This window comes from Gymnoscopelus microlampas (genome assembly GCF_963454915.1).
Source record: "Gymnoscopelus microlampas genome assembly, chromosome: 19".
Taxonomy (NCBI): Eukaryota; Metazoa; Chordata; class Actinopteri; order Myctophiformes; family Myctophidae; genus Gymnoscopelus; species Gymnoscopelus microlampas.
In genome coordinates, this window is record NC_139956.1 from 32,942,952 (window position 1) to 32,963,065 (window position 20,114).

Genomic DNA, 20,114 nt, shown 5'->3' on the forward strand with positions numbered 1-20,114 from the left:
AAAAGGTAGCCACATACAATATGTGCATGATTAAATTATTTGACTTTGAGTGGAAGCCTACAATGAGGAGCAAGAAAAACAATTATCAAAATTCATTTGAATCTTACATACAAAAGACTTACCAGGGTTTCTTTTCAATGTGCCAACACTGATACCTTCATTGCAAAGGATGCAAGTATTATGGTAGATCATGTGTGCCAGCTAGCACTTGAACTACTTGACCCAGACAATGCCCTGCGTCTTTTCTTCCTGTCTGGCCGTTGGACTTGCTCATCTTGCGCTAAAGAATAGATTATGTTTAAAGTTTTTTATTAAATTATGATGTCACTCACAACATAGAATAGAATTGAAATCTGCAAGTGGCAACTTTCATCAAAATGAAAAAAAAAAACGTACGATATCCAGTGGATATACTGTACTTCTTGCACGACTGTATAGCTCGGTTTTGCATTCCAAATGGTATCTTAGTTTGGGGTCATCTCAGTTTTTCCAGTCCTCATGAAGTCTTCTGATTAATGCTGCATCATCCACACTCTCAGAATAAGACAAAAAATGTGCATAGCCTTTTTGGGTGACTTTTGAATCTCAGTCTCAGGACCACCACAGATGAAGCACCTTAAGCCACAAGCTACAGAATCCTCTTCCATGTTGTCTACTAAAAGACAAGTGTCATGATTGTTTAACTAATGGTTGTTCAATGTAAGCAATGGGCTAGAGAAAATTGACATCTACATTCACAGTAATCAAAAACTTTGCCAGCAGAGGAAAATAAATGCAAAAAAGTAGATAAACTACCGTACCTTAAAATCGTCCAGACATATTTGCCAGGATGCAACACTCCCGCTCCTTTCCCACATTCAGACAGTGTATCCCACTGAGCATGTGCACAGTAAACTCTCATCAAGTGTTTAGCAATATTTTCTTATTTTGTTTTTCAGAATAGAATCAATTCAACAACACCCCAATCCCTTACCATTGATTATACACTGATTATACACTAACAATAACCAATATACCAATATTAGATGGCCAGGGAGACATTTTTACTCAAAAATAATGGTTGGAATGGATTCAGCACCCCTGAAACCCCCTAGTTAGACACCTCACAAGTTCATTTTAGACTTTTATTTTTTTAAATATTTTTCACCAAAGCCCTCTGGGCTCCTTAACTTTGATTGGCTCTCCAGGATTTTCCACGAGGATTTGGGTTTGCATTAATTGAGAGGTGATGCTAGACACCTATAAGAACACATTGGTGAAGAAAGCTATTGGTAGTAAATTTTTTCACAGATGGTCCACACATATTGCTAAAATTCCCTAACTATGAGGAGAACCGGGTAGCTTCATTCACCACTACAGACAGAGGTGAGGTTACTAGAATTATAGTAGGATAATCGCAATATTTTTTTGCATAATCGTCAGAATCATTTCCATGTTAAAAATGTTCAACGACAGAAACACAATTAAATCGTCAATCGCAATCATTTGAGTGACGATTAATCGTCGAGCAAAATGTCATAATCGTGACAGCCTTATCGTATTGTGATTTGTGTGTAGATACTACCCAGCCCTGCGGACCCTGGAGCAGTTGGAACACACGTGTCTTCCCAGAGCCGGAGGGTACCGCTTCTGTACGATCATGGCCGGCAACATCCCCACGCTGAGGCAGGAGATCAGAGACACCGCCATGAGCCAGCTGCGAGACTTCCTGGAGAGCATCAGGAAACACTCCGACAAGATCGGCGAGACCGCCATCAAACAGGTTAGGACGCGCATCCAAGTGCTTGTGTGCACACGCACATACACATACTGTACACGCACATTCATTTTGAGAGTATACAAATGGAACCTAGTGGATGCCATGGATTAGAGGCAGAGACGTCTGTGGCGCGTCTGCGACGCGTTGTGAGCTTGTAGATCTGCTGTTTTTGGTTATTACGTAGATATTTTAAGTAATAGCAGTGCTCATACTAGCAGTAGAATAGATCATATGAACTATTTAACTGCCAGAGTATATACTACTAGATAAGGCCAAGACTGCCAGAGATTTTTTGATTTTCTTACCTTTTCAAGTAGTCACAGAATATTTATCTCCAGTATGATCGATCCCCTCATGGTTGCTAATCACGGAGGGTTTCACTGAAAAAAAAAAAAAAAAATGTCATCGCAACCTCCGGTTCGCTTGTTATTGTTAAAAATAGCATCTCTGGCCAAAAATACATAGTGAAACACAGGAGCCGAGATACAGATTATTTCCCAAATAAATTAACCAGGTAGTGAATGGAGCAGTAAATCTTTGGATCACGTTATCTCCTGGTTCTGTGGGGAAAAAAAGAAAAAAAAACTTTTTCTCGTCCAAAACTTTCTTTCTCGTCCATGGCAGGCTGCGCCATAGCAGAAAAAGGCGAGAAATATCGTCATGGCAGGCAAAGAGTTAAAGTGTGTTTGAATTGGTCAAACTAGCTATAGAATGCATGTTCAGAAGCATCTTCCATAAAAGCTTCCAACCTACAAGCTCACACGTTATAGCTTGTAGGTCCGATATTCTCGGCCATTTTTGGCACGCGGCACGGCACCATCGTGCGACGGAGCAAACATGTGGCTTTAGGGTCCGTTTGGTTCCATTCATACACTCCCAGAGTTAAATTATTAGCAGGATTTTGCTGTGCAGTTATGACCTCATCCTCATGTCGACACAATTCACAGTTGAAGATCTCATTCCGTAATAAAACATACTTTGCCATTACTTGAGCAAACAACATATCGGGTGAAATATAATTCCCGTATGTGGGGGAAAAAAGCAAGTACTTTACAACAATTCACCTTGATAATATCAACACCAAGCTGAGCTCCGAGCTTAATTGACTAATCGGAAAAGGAATTGACAGATCGATTATGAAAATAATCGTTCTTATACCTAACTTATACCTATATACTTATATCTCTCTTTCTTTCTTTGTCTCTGTGAGTCCACATTATTTTAATTTGGTCTGGTTTCAAATTAAGTGTGTGTGTGTGTGTGTGTGTGTGTGTGTGTGTGTCCGTTGGTCAAGTACAGGTCATGTTCTACTTGCCCAAAGGTCATGCCCACTTGCCTGAAAAGCAACTTGTCCATTATAAAATGATAGGTAAAATGTGTGCTTGGACAACAAATTAATGTTAAATACAATCGATAACTGCAGACTGTGCAGAGTGGCGACGGTCACTTTGAAAAACCAGAATGAGTGCAACTGCTAGTTAGCAGTAGCATTGTTCTTCATAAATAGGCTATAATATTTAATGAAGACTGAATGCACTTCCCGTCGGGCAAGTGCATTCCGTGCAAACTCCACTTGCCCGAACGTTTTATTTACTTGCCACGTCAATCCGGCAACCGTTACCGTCAATCCCCTGTGTGTGTGTGTGCGCGCGCCCCCGCTTTGGTATACCACATTGCCTGAGGTATTCGTTAATGTCTGAGGATTCAGAACAAACTACACTACAGTCAGTTAATGTTCCTCAATGTCCATAATGAGCCTGTATAATAATACAATTAATTATTGTTCAGTCTCTTTTCCCCTCTCTCTCGATCTCTTCACCTACCTTTCTCTTTATCTGCCTCTCTCTATCTTTCTTTCATTTTCTCTCCTTAATTTATTCTCTCTCTTGTCCTCTCGCTCCATCTCTGTTAATCAGAAGCAGCTTTAGTCTGTGTGTGTGTGTGTGTGTGTGTGTGTGTGTGTGTGTGTGTGTGTGTGTGTGTGCGTGTGTGTGTGTGTGTGTGTGTGTGTGTGTGTGTGTGTGTGTGTGTGTGTGTTGAGAGTGTGTTTGTATGTGTGTGTGGGTGTCCTCTGTGGTTCCGCTGCCAGTAAACAAGCATGTTAGACGCAGCAGGAGACAGAGACACTTGTCAACACACACACACGCACACATACGCACACACATATACGCAGGCACACACACACACACACACACACACACACACACACACACACACACACACACACACACACACACACACACAGAACACGTCTTTTCCGCACTTACCTCATCATCATCGTTCCCAAGGCCCAAGGAAGTACAGTAGTGTATGTACATAAGATATATACGTATATGTTTTATGTCCCATTGCGGTAGCCATATTTGAAAGTGTGGTCTTTTGTTTATTTGTGTGGCTTCATTATTGAGGAATGCACCCCACCCCCGCAGGACCCCATATATAAACTTTATGTTCATGAGTCAATGCGTTACTAAAGCTGAACATATAGGGGGCTAGACAAGAAACATTCCACAAATTATCTCTGAGGGGGAAAAAAAACAAAGACAAAAAGAAAGAACATTTTGCAATGCCTGCAGCCTCTCATTACCGGGAAATTCCAAATTGTACTTTCTTTCTTCGATGTTTCATCTGTTTATCGGTTATTGACAGGAAAGCGATTGTAGCATTCCACACCTCTTATGTAGTTATGTGGAAATGTCAGGAAAAGCTGTAATTACCTGTGTCCTCTAGATGGCAGCAGAGCACGTGGTAAACTACCACCTGCCACTTGCCCCCCAAATGGAAAATAAATGTATATGTGTATATCTATCCATTTCTAATTCTGAGAGGGTACACATATCACCACATGGACCGTTATGTGTACTTGTAACCTTAATGGTTACATTTGTATCCTCTCAGTGTCAGTAACTGTGTTAAAGGAATACTGCACCCCAAAGTGAATTTATCACCCCGTGAAGACTTGAATTAACCGAGAATCATTGTTGGTGTCACCCCCTTTTGAAAAGATATGCCAGGGACCCCCATAAGAGAAGGTAATTTTTACGGCTCTAGCAGTGATTCTCAACCATTTTAATGTCAAGGACCCCCGGTTTGACATTACGGACCCCCATTTAATGCCATTTCTATATCTGGGACCCCGATTCATATTGTATAATCAATGTTAATTTAACTCTGAGAGTGTACAAATGGAACCAAATGGACCCTAACCGGTCCATGTGGTTCCATTTGTACACTCTCAGTGTTACAGACCCATAAGGTTCCTTTTGGTTCTTAACTATCCATCATTTAGCTGGGGACCCCCTGGAACTCCCTCAAGGACCCCTGGAGGTCCCTGGACCCCACATTGATAACCAATGCCGTAGGCGTCTATCTCCTGTTTCTGTAGTGTGAGGCAGCTTGATGTACAATTTCACTCCCTGGACATGAAGCTACAGTAGTATGTTGCAGGGTCCTAACCCCCCAATTCAACCCTAAATGCTGAGTGCCAAGCGGGGAGGCAGGGGGTCCCCATTTGTCTTTGGTATGACCCGGCCGGAGGAATCGAACCCCGACCTCCCAATCAGGCCGGACACTCAGACCACAAGGCCACTGAGCCTTGTGGTCTGAGAAATGTTAATTTCATCGACTAGAACTCTGATGAAAAATGTTCGTTGACTACCTTTTTTCACCGATGAAAACTAAATAAAAGCTCCATGAAAACTAAGCTATGATGACTAAATATATTGACAATTTCGTCAACAAGTAAAAACTAGCATTAAAATGTAATGGAGGACTAGTGAAGAGATCTAAGACATTTTAGGCTTGGTTGCGCTCGGGTGTCGCACTACGGAAATAGCCGATCTACAAGCTCACAGCTTGTAGATCTGCTATTTCCGGCACACAGCTAAGTATAAATCAGGCATTATAACGGTATCTTGGCTCCCTAAAATACATTTTAGTCGACTAAATCAACTGTAGATTTAGTCGATAAAAATCTCATGATATTTTTTGTCAAATAAAACTAGACTAAAACTAAAACATTTCAGTCAACTAAAATATGACTAAGACTAAATGGAATTTTATTCAAAAGACTATGACTAAAACAAAATAAAAATTTGCTGTCAACATTTGTGAATGAAGAATCCCAAGAACGAAGAGAATGCTTATAAAGAAAATAGGTGTCCAGGCTTAACACCAGCAAAACTATGTAAAAAAAACATTTATAAGAACCAACATTGCTCCAAGAGTTTAATCAAAGTGTATCTGGTCTGTGTCGTTTTCGTGGAAAACTTAATATTTTATAGCACTTCCGGTGTAAAAGTCTCATGCACGAACGGCGCACGTGCACACTCCTGGGCGAGCGCATGTGAACTCAACCCCACGCGCACACTCAGGCACGTTCCTCGCTTGCGGCTGTTTTCAATACTAAAGTTTCCGCTGAAATGCATGTGTTTTGGAAGTCATGAGAATCCAGACCAGACACTTGGATGGAACTGTGTTTGGAGGTGATTTAACAGATTTTTGATTATAGTTTTGCTTTTGTTAATCCTTGTTGGGGAGGACTAATATGTTATTAGTGCTGGCAGCAATCGTTCCCAAGTATCGTCTGGTCAAGGCTGATTTAGCATCTTAGAGGTAGTTTAATGGGTGCCCAAGTAATCAATGACGGGACAGAGTTGAGTCAGTTCGAGTCTTACTAAGTGGTTTGGAGTCAAAGTGTTCCTATTTCCTCTTTAGTATCGACATTACTGTTAACACATTGGGTGCCAAAACCGTATATATACGGTTTTTGCAATACTTACACGGAGTGCCAAAACCGTATATATACGTTTAAAAAAAAAAAAACATTTTTTTCAAAAAAAAAAACATTTTTTTTTTACCTTCTAAGCACCAGGAGATATCATTTTCCGAAGATTTTGACTCCAATCCACTTTCTGGTTAACTTCAAAAGCCTGTATCTCGGCTCCTAAAAAATGGTTAAAAATCCTGGCACTCAGTGTACTCTGTTTTTAAAAAAACCTGGCACCCAATGTGTTAAATGCTGATATTACTGAACTAACCTGTTCTATCATTGACTGGCCTATATCCGTGATCCGTGATTCACTTATAATAGGGCAGCCCTCAGTGCACTCACTGCATCATACCTCATTCATGGCGGAGTCTCCAGTAGGAGATTCGAAGTGTCTCCAATGAGTCTCCTACCGGAGACTCAGCCTGGCATCAAATTATTGGCTTAGCAATGCGACAAAAACAAAAAAATGTCAATGAGTTCAAGGCTTCACAGGGTGTGTAATTGATAGAAAATACATATTTTTGGGGGTGAACTTCTCCTTTAAGGAAATGCCCATATAAGGGGGATTCTCCGTAACCCCTTTTTTCTTCAATTAATCAATATTCTCTTCATTTTTGCAACGTTCTTTCACCATGAAGGAATGCGACACAAACAGTAAATCTCCACGAATTCAAGTCTTCACGGGGTGAGTAATTGATAGGGTCAAAAGTCATTTTGGGGTTGAAATATTCTTTAACCACTCAAACGGTCAGTATTTCTTCTGCGTTAAGCTCTCAGTCAGTAGCTCTGCGTTAAGCGTTCATTGAGATGTCACGCTGTCAACCCAAAGAAAATTCCTCGTGCTTAACCTCGCACTTGGCAGCGCACGTCGTTGCCTGATCGTGATATTAGCTAACTTCTCCCAGAGTTTTAGCGTTCACTCAACGGACAGGAGTGTCAAAAACGGACCCTCGAGGGTCTCTCACAGTTCACGGAACTCTGAGGGTCTTTATTCTGCGTGCCTGCAGAGCCTCTCCAGCGGCGCAGGAAGGGCGGACGGGGCATCGCAGCGTGCAGCTGGTAATCCATACCTAATCACATGAATACATGCAGCATTGGTTTTTGTCTGCGGGCGGCCCGGGTGCCCCTCGCAGACCCCTCGGTGACCCACCGGGGGTTCCCCATGCCATACTTTGGATAATCCAGCTGCAGTCTCGGGGGCAGAAGCTAAACCGCTGGCTCCCCCAAACCACTAATCACTGTGTGGACGTTCTCCTGATAGCTGATACTGCTGTTAGATCGCATGAAGGAGCTGAACCCTTCACTGTGCCAGGGCTGCGTGCGTGCACGGGTGTGTGTGTGTGTGTGTGTGTGTGTGCATTTGTGGTTGTGTGATGCTGTGCATGTGTTTGTGAGCATAACTGGGATTGTGTGTGTGTGCGCGTGCATTCCCAGTCTTTCAGCTTTGCAGTCTTCATCCACACCTATCATCTTTCTACCAGATTATGTCCATTTTTCTTTTTGTTAAATCCCTCTTTCACTATCAGCATTACCCCCCTCTCGCACGCGCGCGCACACACACGCACACACACACACACGCACACGCACACGCACACTCTGTTACATCTCATGTACATACGAGTAAGTGCATCAGAGTAATTTCAATCTTTTGCCGCAGAATTAATAATAATAATGATAATTATTATGGTGTTGACTCTCCAGTCTGCACCTCCACCTGTACCGGTGTTGTGTACCGGTCCAGTGGTCAGCTCTGTGTCATCCAGTGGTCACCTCTGTGCCATCCAGGGGTCAGCTCTGTGCCATCCAGTGGTCAGCTCTGTGCCATCCAGTGGTCAGCTCTGTGCCATCCAGTGGTCAGCTCTGATTCACAACCAGCTGCGTGCCGCATGCAGGCTCGATTGAAGCGTTTGTTTGCGTATTTATAATATATGTATACATTCAGTATGTAAATGGTTGGAGTAACTACAGTATGACTGTTCTCCATGTCCCTTACTCATTATGACCTCCTCTCACTCATATGTTTGCCATGTCACGTCATGTCTTTATTAGCATCGGAAAGATGCATTTACATTGGCAAAGCAAAGTGTTCAATTAAAGCAAACAAGAAATAAGACAGTTAAGGATATATAGCCCTATAAGGACAAGTGTAAACAGAGCTGTGTAACATTGCAACTTTGCAGTCAAGTATTGTTGGCACAACACTAAACTGAGGGATGGAGTTAAGTTAGTTTAGTTTGTTTAACAAGCTAAACTAACTTAACTTTTCCCAATATTTCTCTCTCTCTCACTCTCACTCTCTCATATGCCGCTTTATTTGTCTTTCTCTGTTCTCTACTTTCACTCTTTCTCTTTCTCTCTTTCTCTTTCTCTCTTTCTCTCTCTCTTTCTCTCTTTCTCTCTCTCTCTCTCTCTCTCTCTTTCTCACACACAGACATCATGTCTCTGTAGTCCTCTGGTCTAAATTAGTTGTAAGTCTGTTCTCTGCCCTCTCTACCACACAGATATGAAAATAAAGAGAGCGAGATAGAGGAGTGTTTAGAGAGTGAAAGAGGACAAGGCTGGGGTGGTGAGAAGGGATGGAGAGAGAGAGAGGGCGGAGGGAGGAGTAGACAGAGCAGTAGAGGATGGCAGGGCAGGGATGGATGGAAGGAAGGGAGGAGAGGAGAACATAATGGAGCCATTGTCTGCTGCCACAGACCAAACAAGAAGGAGAGAGTCTTTCTGTCTGTCTCTCTCTCCCTCTCTGTCTCTCCCTCTCTCTCTCTCTCTCTCTCTTCCTCCGTCTCTCTCTCTCGCTCCCCCTCTCTCCCCCCCTCTCATCTTCTCCTCACATGTTTCATGTTCTAGACATTATCAGCATCAGTATGAGTGCTTACCTATATCGAAAGGTCTAAATTAATCGTGTAGATTAATGAAATAACCAGAAAAACAATCAACAGATGAATCTATTATGGAAATATTCATTATAGCCCATTCACAGTTATCATTATCGTCTGATCAGCAACTCTGTCTGTCTCTCTCTCTGTCTCGGTCTGTGTCTCACCTTTTTTGATTGAATACTTTTATTAGACAGACATTTAAACAGTATGTGGTCCATTGTGGTAGAGCATTTGATATTTCACATTAATGCATGTCATCAACACATACAAACCGCTATACTCTCATGTGTGTGTGTGTCTCACTGTCTCTCTCGATCTCTCTCTCCATCTGTTCTTCCCCCTGCTCCATCCCTCAGTTTTTTTCCCCTCCCTGCAGTCTTCATTTTGCCCTCCGTCTCCCTCCCTGCCTCTCGGCGTTCGGTAGGAGATGGGATCAGGGCTTCTGCTGCGATTTCAGGAGTTCCCCCGTTCCACACACACACACACACACACACACACACACACACACACACACACACACACACACACACACACACACACACTAATAGGAAACAGATTCCTAGGTCTGTGAAGTGGAAGAAGATTGATTACCTGTATCTAGTTACTGAACACACACACACACACACACACACACACACACACACACACACACACACACACACACACACACACACTCTGAGGGTGGCGGAGGGCTCCTGCTGGTTCGGTGTATTGAACCATCACAAGGATAAACCAAAATAGATGTGTGTGTGCGTGCTCTCGTGTGTGTGTGTGCGTGCATGTATGTGTCAGTCAGTGTGCATGTCTGTGCCAAATGGTGCTCCACAGTTCAGTGCTATAGAATACCATTATGTCTGGCCTCACTGTGTGAATGCCAAAAAGTCAACCATACGACTTTGTACTTAACTTCAGAGTTACATTTCACCTCCTCAAAAAAATATTACCTAAAACTTCATGGTTCATAATCGTCACTGAAGAACACAGCATCCAGTGTCTTAAGACTGATCATGCTATGAAATGACCTAATATTCTTAATGGAAAGAAATCTGTACCAAATCTACCATCTATAAAATGCTCGTGGCAGTCTCTTACAGCAGTGGTTCTCAAACTGTTAAATGTTTAAGACCACCATAATTCTGAGAGTGCACAAATGGAACCAAGGTCCATTTGGTTCCATGTGCACACTCTCAGAGTCACAGACCTGTAAGGGTCCATTTGAAACCTTCTCAAGGAACCCTGACGGGCCTGGACCCTACTTTGAGAACCACTGTCCTATAGAATGTGCCGCAAGTAGGGTTAAAGGCCATTTTTTCCTGTTCTAAGTTTTTTTTGCATATATTAAACCGTTACTGTATATGAAAATAACATTTAACCTAAGATAATTGATACCAGCTAGATCATTCATTGCCCACACCGATGTCATATAAGAATTCAAAAAATGTCCAATATACTTAATGTAGATTTTAACTGCCGTGGTTTCACCTGAAGTGGATTTAAAGGAGTAGTTTACCCAAAAAAGTACGCATTGTCTATCAATTACACACCCCATGAAGCCTTGAATTATTTTGTCACGTTCCTAAGCCAATAAATTGATGACCGCCGGAGACTCAATTGAGTCTCCTACTGATTGCAACAAAAACAAAAGAAATCTCCATGAATTCAAGGCTTCATGAGGTGTGTAATTGATAGAAAATAAGTAATGTTTTGGGTGAACTACTCCTTTAACACAAACTGGTCTATTGAACAGCGCCTTGAGAACCTTGTTCCACCTGCAGGTGTGTACCTGTATGATGCTAATGTTTCTAAAAGAACAGTGTGCACAGCACCTGCATGTGATGCCATGTTCTGATAACATACCTGCTATCATATACGCTATCTGTATATCAGGTATAAATCTCATTAGTTTATTTAACCCGTTTCTACCCCGCGTTTCTTTGTCTTTTCTCTTCTGCTCTCACTCTGTCTATATCCTCTCTCTCCTCTTGGAATACTGCTAAATGATGGAGCACGCACAAATAGAATCATTTCACCCATTTCTTTACACCATGTAAACCTGTGATGTGACAATAAAGCTGCCTTTCAGACACACGGAAGACGGAGTGGACCATTAGCCCAACAACACACATGCCTACTTAACTCATTGAGTGCCAGGATTGCCAGAATTATTTCAGAATTAATTCTGAAAAGTGCCAGAGTTTTTTTCACAGAAAACAAAAAGTGCTTAGGAAGCGAGATACAACCTTTTTCAGTTCTAAGTTAAACAAGGAGTGGATGGAGCTGCACATCTTCAGATGATGATATCTTGGGTTCTGAACATGTTTTTTTTTTACTATTTTTTCAAAAACACGTCAAACACGTCATTGGCACCCAGCGCCATAGCGGTAAAAACACGTGAAACACGTTAATGGCACTCAATGAGTTAAAGGTGATGTTGGAAATCACAACAATGTCCTTTTAAGCGATGCGTTGCGTTAACATTTTGCTAACGTCATACGGTATTTGCGCTCAGGTCGGCGACGGCGTACAAAAAATATATACACAAGATGTCGTAGAAAATGATTCTCACTGTGCACACGCCTTCACTTCTTTTGCATGCCGTCGTGGAAAGAAGGCAGTCTCTCTAGCTTGAAGTGTTTCTCACACAGTCAATCACTTGGCACCAAAGCGCGGCCGTATACCGCTTCGACCGCAAACATTGCGCCGACTCTCAGCTCATAGCCTTGACAAATCTCTCTCACCCCTTTTGATTAAAAACCAACAAAAAACAATAAACCCCCCCAAAAAAAACGATTACGAGGAGGACATTATTCTTTTCCACGAGTCAGCGCGATTTCACCACAACAGAAAGCGTGCGTCTGTCAGAGAGACAGACGGGACGGTAACTGTCAGAACATGCCTGTCAGCGCGCTGAGCGCCACAGCTTTACTCTTTTCACTTGTGATTTTCGTCAGTCGTCGGCCTCGCACCGCAGCTACACGGAGGGACGGGCCAGATCCCCTTGAAGTGGGCTGAGTCCAAGCCGCCCCGGCGCATATTTAGCGCGGCACAGCGTTGCGGCAGCGCCACAGTGGAAACACTGAATACCCATAGAGAGAGAGCCTGAGAAACACCGAATACCCAGAGAGAGCGAGCTTGAGAGAGGCACAGTCTTTTAGGGGCCTAACGGTTTGTAGAAGCTCCTTCCTGTTTATCCTCATTTCCTCTTTTCTTCTGGTTGTCCCGTAGCCGGCTCCCTGTAACAAAGTAGAAGTTTGTCCCCTAACCCCCATCTTCAGAAAATAGCCGATCTGTTGAAAGGCTATTTTTGAATATCCAAAGTATAGGGCTTAAATGGTTAATTTGTGTCTAGTAATAATAAAAATGATGAATCTGCACAGTAATTTGTAACTGAAGTTTTCATATGTAGTGGACTAAAAAGTACAATATTTGCCTCTGAGATGTAGTGGAGTAGGAATAAAAGTATTGAAAATTGGGAATATTGGAAGAAAGCTACTCAAGTGCAGTACTTGACTACGTGTACTTACTTACTTTCCACCTCTGGTTGTCATTCCCTTTATCTTTTTTTCTCTCATTAATTTCTTCTCCACTTTTGTACCCCTTTAGTTAATCCCTCCTCTGCTCTCCACTCACCCTGTTTGCACCCTCTTCTCCTCATTCTTCCCTCTCTTCTCATTCACCTCTTTGCCCCCTTTCTCCTAACTCTCCTTTGTTCTGCTATTATTCTGTATCTCCTTCTCTTCGGCATTTGAGTTAAAAAAAAATGCACGTTCTGTTTTTCTCACCTCTGTTCCCAGCGTCTTCAACCCCCGCCCTCTGACGCACTAGCTTCCACTTGACCTCCTGTCAGTGTCGCGCTGAACCCCACTCCTAGGGACACAAAGGGCTGGGGACAAAAAGGTTCCTACCTGCAACAGGACTTGTTAGTGCATGATGAGTGTGTTGGGAATTAATTGATGGTGTGTGTGTGTGTGTGTGGTGGGGGGGGGGGGGGGTACCTCTTCACAAATGGCTCAAAGGAATCTCAGAAAGCTCATACAACACATACATACACACAGAGACACAAATATGCAGCTGTTGGAGGAATGGCGGTGGGATAAGTTGAAACACTTGGTTTGAACTATTTGACGTAACGGTTGACGTACGAGCTGACGGAAGTTCGACGGTCAAAACAACATCGCACAAAAGAATGAAAAAAATGCGCTTTCATCTTATAATGATGCCCCCCCTCTTTGTTATTGTTGTCTTTTTGTCCCAATCGTCTCTTTTGGGCCTGAAGCGGGTTCGTTTGTGTGTGTGCGCACGTTGGAAACCACAAGACGCATTCAGTGACAGAGTTCGTAAAGGAGGCACAGATGTCTTGCGGTGGGCAGGCTGACCATCTGTGATGATAACACTTCAGACGAGGCTGCTTCTCACCACTTCAATCTGAAGTGGTCTCTGCCTCTCTCCTTGAAGGAGTAGTTTATTTTCTATCAATTACACACCCCATGAAGCATTGAATTAATGGATTTTTGTTTTGTTTTTGTCGCATTCCTAAGCCAATAATTTGATGATAATAATAAAGATGCAAAGGTATCAGGTAGGAGACACAAAGAGTTTCCTTTGTGTCTCCTACCGCATACATTAGCATCTTTATTATCATCATTATACTAGATGTGTTCAAACTTTCTTTTTTCTTTTTAGACGAGCTCACATGTCTCATTGCGATGCGTTGTCAGCTTAGATATGCTATTTTGAAATGGCTGATGTGTAAAGTGGTTAAACCGATTGTTTTATATATTACCTAATATAGCTTGGGACCCCCATGATCCCACTCAATAATTTCAGAGCATGTTTATTTTAATGGTCAATCAATCGATTGTGTTCCGGCTTGTATCAATGGAACTAATGTAGTAGGCTATGCTTTAAGTTCCTATTTATCTGTATCACAATGAAAACTCAAGGTCAAAACATATATGTATACATACCATGACATTTAAAAAAAATGTTATATTATCAATTAAATCTAAGTGTTCTAAAGCCTAAATTATTTGGGGGCCCACTTGCAATATCCTCATGATCTCACTTAGGAACTACTGGGCTAGATGTAGTATGTAATTCACGCGCACGCATATCTTCTGCCTCAAACCGGCAAGATTTAGGAACGAAAAAACACACACTTTCTCCTTGACAACCCACTCTCCTCCGTAGCCAAAAGCAGCTAGGCTAGCAACAATTAGATAAAAACACATTTACCTCTAATGTCTCATTTACTGCTCATTTTATGCCAACATTAGATGGCTCCAATTTTCCCTTCAGCTTTAATTGAGTTTCAAGTTGCACAGGCGGTCCTGCAGCCACGGTTCTATTAACCACACAAACCCAGAGCGTCCCTATTCTCAGGATGTCATAATAGGCCAACATTAGGCGAAAATTGCCGGATATTCGGCCAAAATGGTGGCTCTACAAGCTCACAGAAAATTCAAGGAAGAAAAAAAAAATGACTTTGTTTGGGTTGCTGACCCGCAAAACAGCACAAGTTTTCACACTATCACAGTGTTTTATCAGTCCTCTGAGCGCAAAACAATGCGAAACACAGGAAAACACATTTTGACCATATGGGACCTTTAAAGATTTTTTTGTTTAGTTTTTTGTTTATTTTGACAGAACACTGCAGAGAGAGAGAGAGAGAGAGAGAGAGATGAAATGAACTAGCATGATGTAACCCAGGCCTCCAGATGGATTTGAACGGTCTTGACATTGTGATCATGAGGCTGATGCACTATGCGCTTCACACCGGATCCTCTGTTCCTCACAAGTGGTTGGGGAGAGATTGCGTGGATGGTTTTTAGTAGATCATTAGATCACATACATAATGCCTTTTACGCAATAGTGTGTGTGTGTGTGTGTGTGTGTGTGTGTGATGGTGTGTGTGTGTGGATCTCCATGGTGTCTGTAGTTATTGTTTTATATGACTCATTATTTAGTCTTGTGTTTGTGGGCAGCAGATCAAAGATGGCATTGTATTCTTCTGCCTCGCTAATATTGTGTTCTTCCGGGCGAGCGCACACACACACACACACACACACACACACACACACACACACACACACACACACACACACACACACACACTTGTGTGCACACCAGTTTTTCTCATTACCTTTCTCAGCCTAGGTAGAAGGAGCAACATCAAGACGTGGACACATGGGTACATCACAATTGACGTCCGTCCGGTGGCTTTTAGGCGTCCCATGACGTGCCTGCTCGCCCCGTACACAGGAAGCGCCGTCCGTAAGCGACGGCGGAGGTGAAACACGCCCGACCGCCGACCCGAGGCGTCGTTGGCAGAGCGCAGCGCCCCGCTTCGATCTGCCAAAGAAGCATTTTTTTTTCCTCCGGCAACAGAATAATATGAAGTCTTGAGGTGTGCGTGTGTGGTGGTGGTGCCGGCCGTGGGAACTCGGGGCTTAACCCATTAAGACCGGGAAAGCATCTGTGTCATTTTTACATTTCTTTGTCTATTCAAAAAATGCAGATCTACAAGCTCATATATATATATATTTTTTTAAAGCAAACATTTTTAACTCAAATCTTTGTTTCTGCGGGTCCCTGGAACAAAATGTTTTGAGATGGGGGTCTGCGGCCAAATACATATCATTTTGGGGGTCCTTGACATGAAAAAAGTTTGAGAACCATTGATATGGCAACATACGTTTTTTTCAAAAAACTGTTAGGATTTAGAAAACATTTGTAGAATCCCCAGAAGCAAAGATTTGAGTTACAAATGTCCGCCTTAAAATATATATATATATATATTCAAAGATTTGCACACATTTTCCTGATTAAAAAAACAAAGCAGATCTACAAGCTCATAGCACGGCACTCGGTGCCGCGTTATGAGCTTGTATATCTGCGATTTTTGAATAGCCAAAAAAATGACACAGATGCGTTCCCGGTCTTAATGGGTTAAAGCTCTCCAGAGCTCCAGAGCACGGCCAGCAATGGTTTTGTCTCGTGTGTGTGAGAGCGTTTTTGTGTTCCATTGTTTTGTTTTTTTAGGCTGCCGTTAAGGGCCTTTCACACGGAAAGTGACTGACGTGCCTAGTAATTCATTTTCAATGAGAGGGCGAGTGCGCAGGTATAGGGGAGGCACGGGCACACAATCTTGGCAGGCGGAGAGAGTGCCAAGCGGGCGCACTCCCGTGAAACTGTCGCGTTCGTGGTCGTTTCACACGCGCCCGCCCGCGACAAAAGCTGTATTGTGGTCACCATTCTTTCTACTCGACGCGCAGGACGATGATTTGACTGCAGCTGAAGCAGGTGTAGCTCGCTAGGCCTGTCATAATTATTACATAATAATCGTCTAATCGCGATTATTTCAGATAAAAGCAATTATTTTTGCAGAATCGTCATATTTGTTTCCATGTTGACATTTTTTCACGCATTTTCAAATGTTAAAAAAAGCAGAAATAGCAGATCTACAAGCGTGTGTAACTTTGTGACGGGTTGTAAGCTTGTAGATCAGCTATTTCTGCTATTTTTGTTTAAAATGAATAAATGTCAACAATTTCTGTTTATATATTTAAGTTATTTGTCATCTGCCCTGTGCAATTTTTGATTACGAAGTATAAAAGGCAAACTGAAATATTTTGTATTCATGTTCCAATGTGCAATGTCAAACGCACAATTAAATCGTTGTGCGTTAAATCGCAATTATTTGAGTGACAATTAATCGTCAACTTAAATTTGTAATCGTGACAGCCCTTTAGGTCGCATGCCGCTAACTCACAGAGCGACTGTCTTTGTCAGTGTGTTCACATGAGAAGCGCAGTGCGACTGTGACCCCCGCTGACCCAAGCCAGAACATAGGTCCAAATAAAAGCCCTTTAGATCGTCATTCACATGTCCTCGTATCTTTCTCTTCATACCTTGTATTTACAACTGAGAGTAATAATACTGAGACGTGATGTGACCATAAAGTGGGTTTATTTTGTTTTACTGTGTTTATTAATTGCATTTTTTTAAAGGCACGACTGTCTCTGTTTGAGAGAATCATTCTGTGTGTCTCTGTCTGTCTGTCTGTCTGTCTGTCTGTTGTCCGGAGCTAATCTCACAAACTACTGGACCATTCAGCGCCATATTTCCTGTGCACACTGCCAGTATAGTAGGCCACAGAAGCACCTCCACACTTGTTTCTCTCATTATGTTTAATATATGTTTTTTTTCAAATATGTCACTCTAATTACATAGCGGCAGTTAATTGGGCTCTGATCGGCTTAATGTCTAAAACTGATCAGGAGTCATACATCATAGATGACTGACGTCACTGGTTGGCCACATATATTCCGAGATCCACATTGGAGACACACCGTTCTCATGTGGATTTCAGATCCACATGAGAACGGTGTGTTTCCAAGAAAATGATAACATTTTTTCCAGTTCAGTTATGGAATATAACTGCCTGTCGGTAAAAAAAAAAAAAGGTTTTCTTGCTGCCGTGTCTCATCCCAACCTGAAATGATAATGGTGTTTCTTTGCAGACATAAACGGCAGATATTCTACCTCGGTTCTAATAGAGTTTGTCTGTTACTCCTGACCACATCCCTCCTGTTTCTGTTTAACTGGGAGGTTGACTTATCAGAATCCTCTCTCTCTCTCTCTCTCTCTCTCTCTCTCTCTCTCTCTCTCTCTCTCTCTCTCTCTCTCTCCCGCAAAGCCTGGAGCATCACGGTACACTTAAGTTCCCCCGAAAATGGACCTGTTTATATTTGTGTTTATCTTTGCGTCCTCTAGCTCAAATTCTTTCCGTGCCTCATGTCTCTCGAGTCACTTCGATGGTATAAACCTCATTTGCATATGGCATTCCTTTCCATATGCAAATCCATTTGTACTTGGCAAAACTGAAAGGCAGATGGACAAACAAATTAGGCAAATAAAACACACCTGTTTGTATGAACTGTTCAGCACATACATTCTTTCCATATCTGCGTTCAGGTCTTCACCTCTAATACTGAGAATGATGGAATCTGTCTTTCTTCGCCTGTGTGTTTTCTTGTCAGATCTGTCTTTTCTCCCTCTCTCAAGAGTATGAACTGTATGTTTCAGGTTAGATCTGAAGGAAAGTTGAATCTACTCGGCAAGTTTCTTTTTATTTATTTTTATTATGGCATGCCTCTGCAGAGGTCAATTCAATTCAAAGGAGCTTTATTGGCATGAGAAAACATACGTTTACATTTCCAGTGTCCAAACATAATAAAAACAATTTAAGAAAGTATGTAGTTGGAGGGGGTACAACATTGTGTTAAACAGAGCTATGTCACATTGCAACGTTCTACACGGTATAAAGCTTTTTTTAAACAAATAGCAGCATTCTTTTGGAGTCTTTTTCGGGACAATTAGCAGGAGTTTCCCCCAAACTATTTAAATAGTATTCCAATAAGCCTCAGATTAAAAATGTGTTTACGGTAGCAGCTCCGTTTATATGTGCAGTAGGTCTACAGTATGTCAGAGGTCCACTCGGTACAGGAAATTCAATGGTTAGTAGTCCTTAGGGTGGTTGAGTAGTGCTTAGGGTGGTTATATTCCATTATTTAACCTAACAGTTCACAAATCCTCTAATATAGTGGCAGGATAGCTAACTTGGTTAGGCAGGGTCACGGCATGCCAGGCTGACTAGCTTGGTTCGGCAGGGGCATAGCATGGCAGGCATGTAGTGGCAGACTGGCTCCAAATCCTGATATCTTCTGTTGCTTCCAGCTTCAAATTCTGAAAAAAGGAGTGATGGTGAGCAATGGAAATGTGTGTCAGTGTTACCAACTGGGGGAGAGACACGACTATGTAGGGTTGAGAACAAACCACACCTGTAGTCTTTTGGTTGCTGTGAATGGATGTTTATTTTGAACATTCTACACATATATAATACACATAAATAATACACAATAATAATACATTAAAAACTAAATAATGCACAATAATAATAATCATAATTCCAATCCAGTAACAGTCATCGTTGAAAAGGAGTAGGAATGAAGCCTATGCTTATCTGGTCGTACCCCTAACTTAAATGAGGTCTCTATCAAGATTCTATTAAAAAAACGAATTAAATAACTAAACTGAACAGTACTGAACCATACTGTACCCCATTACCATGCTCCACAGCTCCTCTGAGCTGGGGTGAGTTGATTGATGAAGCTGCACTGTCTTGTCAGCACATGTTGTGTTTTTGGGAGTGGCTTGAGCATTGTGATGGCCTCTGGAGCCAGCAGCCATCTGTTTACAGGCATTCAAACGTGTCACCTTTTGGCAAAATGTGCCTATACTCAAAGCGAAAGAGGATGCTTGCCTAATCAAAGCGAAAGAGGATGCTTGCCTACTCAACTTTGCCAACTTTTTTTTAATATTGCAACATGTTGCAACAAACACAATATTTCAATATTTGAGTGTTTCCCTGCTACTCAAAGCGAAAGAGGATGTTTGCCCACTCAAAGTGAAAGTGATGCAATGTCATGCACTGGAAGAAAGTATTTTCCCACGCATCCTTCTCAATTTTTTTCACACCTGACCATTTTGCATGGCCGTGATTAGGAGCGTCGGGGATTGTCACTAAACTTTACACACGGTGCACTGCTGAGTTCACAGCTATACTTCTAACGTCATTCTCCATCGCCTTCACACACTTTGTCTGTCTCTCTGTCTCTGTCTCTCAACCGATACAATGTACTAG

General features: G+C 42.2%; 1 protein-coding gene across 3 annotated transcripts in view; it reads left to right on the forward strand.

The window, feature by feature from the left end:
- The window catches only part of LOC311035325 (exocyst complex component 6B-like), a 132,309-nt gene that overhangs the window by 26,247 nt on the left and 85,948 nt on the right, over positions 1-20,114 (forward strand). For all 3 annotated transcript variants that reach the window (XR_014599695.1, XR_014599696.1, XM_084043460.1), the window contains exon 6: positions 1,558-1,762. Coding sequence is in view for 1 of the 3 variants with exons in the window: in XM_084043460.1 (XP_083899586.1) it covers positions 1,558-1,762 (205 nt within the window). In the remaining 2 variants the exon portion in view is untranslated. The remainder of the gene's footprint in view (positions 1-1,557; positions 1,763-20,114) is intronic.